This window comes from Acanthochromis polyacanthus, chromosome 23 (assembly GCF_021347895.1).
Source record: "Acanthochromis polyacanthus isolate Apoly-LR-REF ecotype Palm Island chromosome 23, KAUST_Apoly_ChrSc, whole genome shotgun sequence".
In the NCBI taxonomy this organism is placed as follows: domain Eukaryota; kingdom Metazoa; phylum Chordata; class Actinopteri; family Pomacentridae; genus Acanthochromis; species Acanthochromis polyacanthus.
The window spans coordinates 9377548-9390646 of record NC_067135.1 but is presented as its reverse complement, the minus strand read 5'-3'; the positions used below and the strand labels follow the sequence as shown (position 1 = coordinate 9390646).

At 38.5% G+C, this 13099-nt stretch overlaps 1 protein-coding gene across 3 annotated transcripts in view; it reads right to left on the bottom strand.

The window, feature by feature from the left end:
* Positions 1-1720: 1720 nt before the first annotated feature.
* The window catches only part of LOC110965472 (collagen alpha-1(XXV) chain), a 177518-nt gene continuing 166139 nt past the window's right edge, over positions 1721-13099 (bottom strand). For 2 of the 3 annotated variants that reach the window (XM_051943660.1, XM_051943659.1), the window contains exons 29-31: positions 12623-12649; positions 10748-10801; positions 8025-8428 (exon numbers count right to left, since the gene is read on the bottom strand). In XM_051943660.1, the coding sequence (XP_051799620.1) occupies positions 8240-8428; positions 10748-10801; positions 12623-12649 (270 nt within the window). In that variant the 3' untranslated portion in view covers positions 8025-8239. Of the gene's footprint in view, positions 4969-5815; positions 5855-8024; positions 8429-10747; positions 10802-12622; positions 12650-13099 lie in introns of those variants that run through there. The other variant, XM_051943661.1, reaches the window with a different exon arrangement.

The window sequence follows — 13099 nt, the reverse complement described above, 5'->3', positions numbered from 1 at the left end:
TCGGCCCAGTCTGAGGTCCTGAGCACTCTGGAAGAGGTTTTCCTCCAGGATATCTCTGTACTTGGCCGCATTCATCCTTCCTTCAATTGCAACCAGCCGTCCTGTCCCTGCAGCTGAAAAACACCCCCACAACATGATGCTCCCACCACCCTGTGTCACTGTAGGGATTGTATTGGGCAGGTGATGAGCAGGGCCTGATTTTCTCCACACATACCGCTTAGAATTAACACCAAATGTTCAATCTTGGTCTCATCAGACCAGAGAATCTTATTCCTCATAGTCTGGGAGTCCTTCATGTGTTTTTTCGCAAACTCTATGCGGGCTTTCATGTGTCTTGCACTGAGGAGAGGCTTCCGTTGGGCCACTCTGCCATAAAGCCCCGACTGGTGGAGGGCTGCAGTGATAGTTGACTTTGTGGAACTTTCTCCTATCTCCCGACTGCATCTCTGGAGCTCAGCCACAGTGATCTTTGGGTTCTTCTTCACCTCTCTCACCAAGGCTCTTCTCCCACCATTGCTCAGTTTGGCTGGACGGCCAGGTCTAGGAAGAGTTGTGGTCGTCCCAAACTTCTTCCATTTGAGGATTATGGAGGCCACTGTGCTCTTAGGAACCTTGAGTGCTTCAGAAATTCTTTTGTAACCTTGGCCAGATCTGTGCCTTGCCACAATTCTGTCTCTGAGCTCCTTGGGCAGTTCCTTCCACCTCATGATTCTCATTTGATCTGACATGCACTGTGAGCTGTAAGGTCTTATATAGACAGGTGTGTGCCTTTCTTAATCAAGTCCAATCAGTTTATTTAAACACAGCTGCACTCCAATAAAGAAGCAGAACCATCTTGAGGAGGATCAGAAGAAATGGACAGCATGTGAGTTAAATATGAATGTCGCTGCACAGGGTCTGAATACTTCTGACCATGTGATATTTCAGTTTTTCTTTTTTAATAAATGTGCAAAAAATTTCTAAGTTTCTGTTTTTTCTGTCAAGATGGAGTGCTGAGTGTACATTAATGAGAAATAAAATGAACTTTTTTGATTTTGGCAAATGGCTGCAATGACACAGAGTGAAAAATTTCAATGGGTCTGAATACTTTCCGTACCCACTGTATATACAAATTAGCATCTGCTGCATTCAAACCAAACCGGTTTACACAAACCACAGGTAAACCTGTTTGTATTTCAGTTTGCCAGAGTTTCAAATGTAGTTTCTGTGGCAACAATGTTGGCTCAGTAAAAACATTTTACAGCAGACATCAATCATTGGTTTGTCACAGCAGCTGGCAGAATTATTAACCATTATGTGTCCGAGAAAAGTTGTTGATTCTCCAGATGAAAACAAAACCTGGCATTCAGAGAGGGATCACAGTTTGAAACACACACACACACACACACACACACACACACACACACACACACACACACACACACACACACACACACACACACACACACACACACACACACACACACACACACACACACACACACACACACACACACACACACACACACACACACACACACACACACACACACCACACACACACACACACACACGTTTTTAAAATAGTTTTTGCTGGCAGTTGCATAAAGAGAATTTATTATATCTGTTGGATATGTGCAATAAACAGGTCTACACAGATTTTTAGTCACTGGCTCCATTTTTTCCAAATACAAAAGTTACTGAATGAAACCAACCAATAAAAACGCATCTTTTTTTTAAATGTTTTTGAAAGACTGTTTATTTGGCTCCAACAGTACAGTCAAATGAAATGTCAACTTGAAATATGTGTGAACACAAGGGTCCTCAAAGAAATGTCAATCAAGTGGGTAAAAAAAACAAAAACAAATGCAGAACAGAAACTGAACATTTACCACGACCCCAAAAAATATAATCAGAACTCATAAGCCACAAAGTGGATTTTGTTTTATTATTATTACTATTTTTGCTACAGTCTGCATTTTTGTTCTGGAAAGTATGTGGCAATATACCTTTTTCCGTAAGGCTGCAGTGCAACTGACAGGAGAGAAGTGTAGGATTTTTAGACAAAACATCAATTTCTTTGACAATAATGCAAAAGAACAATGCATGTAACTCAATTATCCTACAATACTTTTACTCTTAAAGTGAACTGGGGCCAAAGGATGTGTTTTTCAGAGAATCTCTGATGATTTCTGCAAAAAAATACAAAAAGTAATACAAATAAACAGATCATCTGTTGATACCAAAATGGAAATAAATGTTTGAAATATTTTGGCACTAAAGTCGAAACGTCAACAAAGGAACACAAACCAAAAGATCAACCGAATAAAAAACAAATCTATTAAAAAAAATAGCTGCACATGCTAAAGATACAGCACCTTGTGAGATCAAATGCTGTAACAAAGGCTGGAAATCAAAACAAAAAAACACATTGCAAAAACATATTAAGTCATGGAAATAACACTTGAAAACATACGTGAAGGGACAAGCAGAAAAAAATCGTGTCAATTGAGATTTACTTCAAGGTTTATATAAGTTTCTTCTGGTAAATAAACATTTTTCTTTCCAGGTAGTGGTACACAGGAGTAGCATGACTGAACAAATGGAGCTGTAGAGGTCTAAGCTGCATTTGATGCTACACACATTAACCAAAGTATAAATTGCACTTTATGTCAAAATGAGCACACATGTCAACAGTACATTAATAATCCACTATACAGATATCAAACTACATTCAATGCAAAGAGAGAGAGAGAGAAAAGAGAGAAAGCGTGAGAAAAAGGCTGTCAAATCTGTAACTGTACACGGTTGCATTGGCTGGGGGCCTGTCCGCATTCAGGCCGCTTGTTGCCATAGTTAGCTTTTTAATTCTTTTACTTTTTGACGCACAAAATGAAAATAAAAAATGATGCATGTCATGGTAAGGCCTGTAAGAAAACACACAGTGAACACACACTGGTCTTTCTTCACGTCGCACCATTTTGCATAACCGTTTTCACCAAAATTTATTTCTTCATATCGACATCGGAAGCCAAAAAGGAATGCTGTTTAGAACCGAAGAAAGAAACAAAAAAGAGAAATGCCTTCATTTAAGAAATTATAGAAAAATAAATAATGTACCACTTAAAATGCTGAGACACAAAATATATGCACAAAAAAAACCCCTCCAATAAACAATAAAGAAACCTGTTGTGTATTTCTTCCACTGAGCTGCTGTTGACCTACCATCTGATAGCACCATTATAATCTATACAGATCCATTCTTTGCTAATGAGATGAGCTGTAGAATCTAAAAAAAAAATGGAAGTAAATCTGTCTTTGCTGCTACATCACAATAAAATGTTCACATCTGCTCTTACAGTAAATGCATATTTGTAATATCGAAAAAAAAATATGGCATCACCTTGCATAGCAGCGACTATGTCAAAAGGCAATTTGAATGCAAGAAACATGGTGAAAAATAAACCTGTTGCTCCATCGGATAAGGAATGTCCAGCTGCTGCGTAACTAATCTGTCAAACTGAGCTTTTCTTGCGTGTTTTTCTACCGATTTAAGACGATAAACGAGGTGTAAAAGAGCAGTGAGATACCAGCTACTGTGTGTTCAGCTAAATCCGATGCTTGAAAGAAACGCTTCGGATGCACTCCCTTAAAATCAACGCTCATTCTCAACATTTAAGAAATCCGTAACTGTAACATGCAGCGAACTGACAACACTGTACAAATAATAATCCATATCACCAAAAGAAAAAATAGCATATTTGCAACAATGCTGGATGTTCACTCGAGGTGGCTGAAGGTGAAGCTACATGCTAATCCAACAGTTCGTGTGAAAAACAGTGTCAATCCAACCTTTTCTGAAATCAAACACCTTTCCTACTGACTCGGAACATGATATAAAGTTGTACATTTCTGATAAAAAGGAATGAATAAAAGCTTGAGGCACCAAAGGCTATTATACACAAAATACACAATGTGTAAGAATGAGAGCAAATAAAAGAAGAAAAATAATAGATGATTGCATTCTGGCAACGCTCTCAGTAGACCTCGAAGTGTCCAGCTGGTCTCCATGGAGACCGATGAGGCTCAGAATCCATTCCTACGCTCAGAGGAGGGTTTTCCTGAAGCACTGCCCGTCCAAAAAAACCCCAGAAAACCCAACATTTTCCTGTCAGTGCCCGCCGAGCTTTTCCCTCCTCTCTTGTCTGGAGACGTGTGGCCGAGCCTCGTGAGTGCAACGGTGAATAAAACCTGCTGACCCTCTGCAGGCATCACCACAATAAAGTAACAACAAGCAACAGCTTTACTTTCTGTGGGGGGGGAGGTTCAGGCTACCAGCCACGGTGTGACTCCCTTGGGGAAGATTAAAGGAAAGCAGATATTACTAATTCAAAGCTCTGAGGTTGTAGTTTTTCTAGTTAGTGTTGTTTTTTTTTTTTTTTTTTGCAGAAGCCAACCACAAACAGTGACATGTATGTACAATACATATAAATATAGTTTCAGTACACTACTCATGCTTTTTCAGGAGGGGTGCAATGTTCTGCTTGGCACAGTCTCTTTTTTCTTTTTAGTCTTTGAGAAAATGGCATGAATGAGGCTTGTTGAGACGAAACAACACACAACACCTAGCGTTTGGTGTTAGGGAGCCGGTCCAGATCCTCCGCCTCCCAAATCCTCCGCTTCCTCCTTCCAACCCAATCTGGCCGGGCTGCGACGCTCCAGTCTGAGCCATGCAAAGACTAAAGAGACCAGTTCTGCCACCCAGCCGAGGATCTGAACTCGGACACGTTTTTTTTTTTTTTAAATTTTCCACACGGCGATGCGAGTAGAAGCAGCGCAGGGCATGAAACTCGGGACGGTTATCTCTTTTTGTATCATTGTACACATAGACTTCTTTTCTTTTAGACTTGTTTTCCATTAAAAAACTATAAATACCAAAAAAGAAGCATTATTTACAAACTCCATGCGTTTTCGGGGTTAGAGCGATCACTGCAAGAAAAGAAACACAGGAGAGAGAATGACATGGAGGCGGAGATGTTTTCACGAGTTTCTGGTTTGACACGGTGAGACCGTTTTTGACGGAAAACTCATGCAAACACAGAGCAGCTGAAACACACGACAAAAGACAAAAAACTGACAGAGCGAACTCAATATTGGCAGCACAAGTGTCCAGTTTTTCCATCTTATTACATAAAAATATGCAGATTTAAGATAATTTTACTGAACATTGTGTAACATGTATGCTTTTTTCTCTCTACTTTGTTAAATTAAAGATAAAATGTAATCCTATTAATTGACATGTTGACTGTGAAAAATACCTGTATAAAACTGGATTTAAATAACATTTCTAACCTACTGGACCTTATTTAAGTTGACAAAAATACCCATTTTTAGGTATATATGCAATATTTGAAAGATAAAATATAAAAACGGATTTTTAAAAACTTTTTAAATTATTTTTTTCACAAAACATAACTAGTAAAATGAAAGGAAAAAAGAAAAGGAAAAAGTCTGTATGAAGAATTGTGAACAGTAAATATTTTTTAAACTGCTATTTTACAGATTTTGGTTGTTTTGCAAAACAATAATAATAGTAAGTAAAATCACAGAAAACAAGAATTCCTGATTATAGTATACTTGAATAAATTTAAATTATTTTCACAGTTTTTATACTTTTTGAATCTGACATTTCTATCCTACTTTTTGTATGTTTTTCTCACACCTTTGCTGCCATATTTTCTTGTTACTATTAATTTCTGTTTTACAGTGTAGTTTCCAGATTGCATGTGGCTCACTCCGCACAAACTGCTGTTATTCGAACACGTTCTTGTCTTACCTTCTGCCAGCATCCAGGCATTGGTAATCCATCCGGGCCCTGTTGGGAGAAAAGCAGCACAAATAGACGGTGAGAGCTGAACGAGGTGGTATGATGTGTAGAACTATTTACACATATGTTAATCAGTAAGCACTGATAACAAATGTCAGACTCTCATGGAAAAATGCATCCAGTTAATAAGCACAAGTCAGAAACTCTCATGTTTGGGTTAACAAATTCAAGATCTGATGTGAGAAGATTGTTTAGCCTTCAAAAGTTGCATCAGTGTTGTCTCTTGTCCTTTTAAGATCATTTAAAAACTGGTAAATATGAGCGGCCTGTCTGCAGCTTGCAGAGGCAGAAAGGATTTCTGGGTAGTGAAGTTTTCCCAATCTGAAGCTGCAGACTTGTGCTTGAGCAAAACTGCATCATTATGTCCATGTTAAAATAAAAACATCTGATGCTCCAGGGTTTTTTCATCTCAAATTACCAAATTTTTAGAGCATCTTTTGTAATAATATCTCCTCAACTCATCTCTGATTTGCCTGAAATTTTTATAGCATGAACTATGGATATCTTTAGATAAAGATATTTGTGACATTTTAGCTTGAAATATCAAATATTTTCCTTTTCAACCCTTTGATGCACAGCGTAGGTCAGGAGATACCCATTTTACATTGGATTTGTTTCACTTTTGACCCATGTTGCACATCAAAGGGTTAAAAAAGTTTATTGCCCACTTTCAGCATTTTTTTTCTCAATATTCTCTCTCAATACTGTACATGAAATAGTCAAATAATAATAACCAGTCTAACAGATCACTGGTGAGTGTCTGAGTGTCAGAGTAATATCTTATATTTGATGGCATGTAATGACAACTGTCAGTTTATTCTCATTCATGCGTGAATGAAATACACAGCAAAATACGGCTCATGCACATAGAAATGTTCATATTTCTACACAGTGATTCTGTTATAGCTGCCTCATACACTGTAAAAAATAACTTAAGATTTTTTTAAATCCCTTTTGAGCTGTAATATTTTCAGCACTTGGTAAATTGCAGATAATTTTTAAAATCCCAGTGAAAAAGATCTAATTTACATATTGACCAAAAAAAACCAACAACCTGTAAATAACATCCACTTTTGTAGAGATAATTAATTACATGATAAATAACAGTATTTTAAAGTACTTAAATCAGCAAAAAAAATAGTCAAACAATACTTTTACAGATATTTACCATTATTTGAAAGAAAGGTTGGGCATATCATTACATATGTCTGTATTTTCAAAAAAAAAATTACAGGATTTTTTTTGCAGTTGAGTTTCAACCTAGCATTGATCTAGGAGAAAATAACAGGATTTGGGGGACACTATAACAAAATCACTGAGTCTTATCATAAAATGAATGCAGCTGGTTCCACTAAACAAATGCAGATGTGAATTAAAAAGATGACATTTGTGATATTTGAATGTTTGCTTACCTTCCAGACACAGTGTGCAAATAAATCTCTATATCACCTCAAAATGATTCTACTTTAAACACCCACATTTCTACCCATAGTGTCTGAATGTCCATGCATTGCACAGCATTGTCACATTTAAAAACATTCATTTCCTCAGTGTGAATACGTCTGCAGGAGTAGCAGACTAAAATGAATCATTTATTTTCTCTTCTAGTCATGGTCTGGCCCAATTGGTACAAAAACAGGGAGGGATAGGAGTTAACAGAGTAAAGGAGGGAGTCAATGCACCTTTAGCATGGGTGTCTCATCAGTAAAGGAGTCTGTGTTAGCATCAGGTTAAAAGGTCCAATGAGGAATCAGGTAGAACTTTATTCTTCAAGTTTTAATCAAAGGGAATGAAAGGATTCAGTTAGAGGGACAGATTGAAGTATCGATTATGTTTATTTTGCATATTTCAGTCTTAAGGATGTGTTTTATCTAAAAGAGGCTGCTTGCGATCAGGATATTAGTGAGATATATGTTTGAGTTGAGTGTCGTTTTGTTAACAACTGATGAACGGAAATTTAAAATCAAGGTGTTCTCGTGCTTGTCAAGCTCTCAAGTCATGCATGGTTTTCGTTTCAGTGAAGGTGAGCGGCATGCACTGGGTAGGAGGTTTAGGAAGAAGAGAGATACTGTACCAATTGGCATGGGGCATCCAGCCCGTCCAGACCTGGCTGCCCTGGTTCCCCCTTTTCACCCTTAAATCCCCGGAAACCCTGTTTGCAAAGATGACCTGGGAGTGTTACTGGGAGAGAGGTGGACCACCCTCAACCCCTGCATCCGTCCCACTGCGACGGACACAAGCGCGGGGTGAAGGAGGAGCTGCCCCGTGAGCGAGCCGACAACACAATCCAGCCCAATTACAGGTTGGGTTTTTGTTTTTGTTTTAGCATCTAATGGCATGTTTTTGTGCAAGTAAAGTAATAGACTTTAAATTTCAGGTTGTTTTTTTCCTGGGTTTCGGTGCAGCCACGGGGAGCTCATCCTTGTTCGCTCTGCACGGCTGGGAGGCCACGTCCAGCTCATAGTTGGGACATACCAATGGGCAGGGTGCATCTAATCCCGGGGCACCCTGTTCTCCTTTCTCGCCCTTAGGCCCTTTTTTGCCCTTCTTTCCCTTCTCCCCCTGTGGATACAACGGTTTGGTCAAGTTAAAATCACTTTTTTCTCCAACAATTACGACTGCTATTAGGAGGGATTAAAGAAGGGAGGCCCACAAAGGAGAAAGAGACACGATCAGTGTTAGATAGGACGGGATACTAGACAATATTGGGAATTCTAAAAACATTCCTTAGAACAGGAGGAGGACAAAAAAGGGGTTGGGGGGCAATAGTACAATAGGAAAGAGTGGGAAACAGTTCATCGTCAAAAGGGGTGTCAAGGGCGCAAAGGATGAGAAAGAGTAGCAGGGAAAAACACCTCCAGAAAGACAGAACTAAATCTACTGAACACTGAAAAGCTGTATCCATTTAGAATAATATGTTTTCTAATCATTATCTTGGTATAGCATGTGCTGATATGAATGAAAAATGTGAAATTAAAATATATGAGAAGCACATTTTAGCACCAAAACTGACAAATGTAACAGCACAGGCATATTTCTGACCAATGTGACATTATTTTGGAGCATGATTCTACTTTTAACCCTCAAGCGACCGAGTGGGGTCATTTATGACCCCAGCCATAGAATTATATTTGCCATTTTTATATCTTTTATCTGAAAAATGTTTCCTACCATGAATTTGTCAATCTACTTGTCCTACAGCTGCTCATAGTTTTTTGTAGAGATCGGCCAACTGGTGGGACAAGGATAATGGAAACTTGTCTGGGGTCACTTTTGACCCCAGAAAGATGTATAGGTTTTTCACTATTGTAGGCCTTAGATTTATTTATTTATTTCTACCTCTAATCGCTATATTTCAGTGTGTTGCAGTGCACTATAGCTGGTAGACCTACATTTTTAGCCACAGCTGCCCTGGGGCAGACTGACTGGCTGCCAATCCACTCCTACAACCCCTCTGACCACCACCAACATTACACAGCATACACATTCATACACCAGTGTAAGTGGCAGCACTGGAGCTAAGGTGGGTAAAGTGTCTTGCATTGGACGAACGGCTCTGCCACCTGAGCCACAGCCGCCCCTAATCTAAATACTTCTCTGCATGTTACATCACACACATACAGACAAGATGTTTGTATAGATTTTGTTTTTATGTACTTTTGATTTACTATTGAGGAATCAAAAGGAATAAAGTTTTAAAAGAAGTGGCAGACAAAGCGTGTCTAAAATGTCAAAAATGATTAAAATCCATGAATAATAAAAGAAGGTTATTTCAGAATATCCATCTTAAAATGCAGTGGAGTGGAATAAGCACAAAAAGAGGCACTAAAGTAGACATATTCCTGTGTAAAATATAGTGGGGTCATAAATAACCCCAGTCGGTCATTTTAGTCGCTAAAATAGCTTGGTTGCTTGAGGGTTAATAAGATGAATCTGCAGCAAATTGAATTATATTGCATTGTGTTCATGCTCAAAACTCATCTAAGCACTCATTACTACAGATTAAAAGTGCTATAATATTGACTGCTTATAGTGCATTTTTAAAGAAACACTTTTTGTAATCAGTTGGTCAAACTTGGCGCTAAATACCTGAAAGAGAAGCAGCACTAGGATATTAATAGTTATATATTTAAAGAGCTGTTAAAAACACAGATTGACAGAGCACAACAGATGCAAAGTGCTTTTGTATGCCATGGAAGAGGATACAGTTTCTTAAAGACATAAAACATCTACAAAAAAATCATTATACTTGTTAGTGAAACACACACAGTAGACACTGAACAATATTGACTGTTGTAGACACAAGCAAGGGAAGAGTTATCAACAGGCTCAAGAACTCAAGGAAGTGAAATGTTTAAATTCGTGTTCATGCATGGAAAAGTCCGAAAATAAAAGAAATATGAATTTTAAGAGCCTGTTGTCAATGGACTTGTTTGGGCTAATATGTTGAAATCACCTTCAGATGCCTCACAATGAGATTGGACTTGTGATTTTGAAGAAAAATGAGATGGTAAATCATTGAAAAGTGGAGAACAAAGGCTGGTTTGAGAGGACTGGTGATGACATTTTATGCAAAGGTGGGTTTGCATTATGTGGAGCTTTTATCCAATTGGCACAATAATAAAAAAGGAATCCTTATCAAAACACATGTTCACAGTATCTGCAACAGTAAAGGGAAATCAGTAGGGGGAAAAAAGGCTAATTTAAATAAATAATACAATTAGCATTCAGATACAATGTACTCAGCCACGTCAAACTGGGGTACAGCAACTCTATAAATACCAAAAACCGCTACAAATCCTGTCACTGTCCATTGACATCAGTCCTCTGTCATGTTAAGGGGTTTTACTTAAGAAGCCATTGCAGCATATCTACATCTACCTTTTCTCCTCTTTCCCCATCGTCGCCTTTCTCTCCCCTTAAGCCTGGCAACCCCTGTGAAAGTACAACTCCACTTCATTACTTTACCGAGCAGAGACAGACGAGGGTTTATTGTCCTCGAAATCGAAAGACAAAACATCAGGGTCAAGCTGTGAAGAATTCTGACAATGAAAGAAGGAAGCGGACAAAAACACAAACTGAGGCCGCAAGAAATTGGAGGGAAGTGAAACAAAGAAATACCTGAGTATATATATATTTAGTGTAAAAAAAAATGCCAATAAAAAGTATTCATCCTCATCGTTAAATTATGATGAATTCAATTTGGCTTTATTTGACATGAATTTACAGGAACACTCTTTTGTGTCAAAGGGGAAACAGATTTCACAAAGTAATGTCAAGTATTGAAAATATAGTGTGTAACATAAATGATTACATTAAAGTGACTCACTTAATTCAACACATATGCAGTCATTTTGTGCTAGCAGTCATACAGTTATTGAAATAGCGATCATCTGAGTGCAGTGAATGTGTCTCAAGTGACTGTAGTATAAAAACACCTGTATCTGGAAGATCCAGTCACTGGTGAATCAGTACTCCTCCCTTTAACTCCACCATGAAGACAAAAGAACACTCAAAGCAACTCAGTGCAAAGGATTATTAATAAGGATAAGTCACAGGCTCATCTGACTAGAGCAGGCCATCCTCAAAAACTGAGCGACTGTGTAAGAAAGAGTCTAGTGGGGTTGGCCACCAAGACTCCTATGACTCCTCTGAAGGAGGTACAAGCTTCAGCAGCTGAGGTGAGAGAAACTGTTTACTATTCTTCACCAGTCAAAGCTTTGAGGCAGAGTCGCAAAGAGAAAGACACTGTTGATAAAAGGTCATATTCAATCTTTACTAAGCTTTCACTTAAAGGTAAGTAGAGGATTGTGAAGTCAGCTGGAAGAAGGTGGGACCAAAATGTAGCTTTTTGCAGTGTTTAGTGGACACCAAACACCGCACAGTATAACAAACACACCATCCCCATTGTGAAGCATGGTGGTGGCAGCATCATGTGGGGGTACTTCTCAGCAGCTGGCTCTGGAAGACCTCTAAAGGTAGAGGGCGACATCAGTGCATGTAGCTAAGCATAGGGAAACACTGGAGGACATCTGATGCAGTCTGCAACAAAACTACTACTTGGGAGAACATTTGTTTTCCATCAAGACAATGGCCTGGAGTATACAGCAAACGCTACACAGAAATGGTTCAAAGATGACAAGGTGAATGTTGGTGAGTGATCAAGTCAGAGTCCAGAATTCAATCTTACCGAGAACCGAAGCTGGACTTGACCTTTTTTCCACTTTGACATGAAAGAATCTTTTAGGTAAATTTGTGTCACAAAGGCCAAATTAAATTGATCATAATTCCAAGCTGAAAGACAAGAGAGGGGGAAAACTTCCAATTGGGTGAATACATTTTAGAGGCACTTTATTTGATAGTAAAACAGCAAAATCTCATAAAAAAGGAGGGGAAATGAGCAACTCCTTATGTGCAAAAATACTTTCAATGTATTAACCTTGAGCAGGAATAAACACCTTAAACAATTAGCTAAATAGCATCGGGTTTGGAGCAGCGTTTAATGTCCCTAAAGAAACATCTTAAATCAGTACTGAATCTCTGTGTGGGATTAAAGTGCAGGTCTGAGATGAATTGTGGAAATCATGTCAACGCTTTCATAGACTTATAAGCTACTTTGATCATGAAAAGCTTTTATCCTGTATCATTTTTAGTATTTGATTCACGGTTACATTAGTAATTCTGGTGTCCTGTTTTTGTTTTTTTTAAATTCTCTGCTCTCATAAAAACAGAACCAATAAAGACAAACAGACTTACATCCAGCCCCGGTGTTCCAGCAGCTCCCTGCAACAACAACAAAAAAGATAAATAGCATTATTTGCATCACACAACTGACTTTCACAAATGCATGCATCTCAGTACAAGCCTGGACAAACATACAGATCCTATAGCATCAAACAAATGGGAGAAAATGTACATAAAAAAAAAAAAATCATTCAAATGGCTACCAGAAAAAGGAAGCATGATCACATAACACCAGTGTTCACCTCCCTCCACTGCCTTCCTTTGTGTTTCAGTACGGATTTAGCTTGTTTTTACGGTTTTGAATCAGCTGGTGCTGCCTTATTTAGCACAACTCTTGCATCATTATTCCTCAGTGAGAGCATTGAGGTCAACCAAGATGGTGCTTTTAAATGTTCCAAGATCCAAGCGGTGGTTGCTCCTCATCTCCCAAACAGACTACCTTTTTTCTGTTCAAACTTTAGAAACTTTGATGTGTCTTAGCTGGTGTTC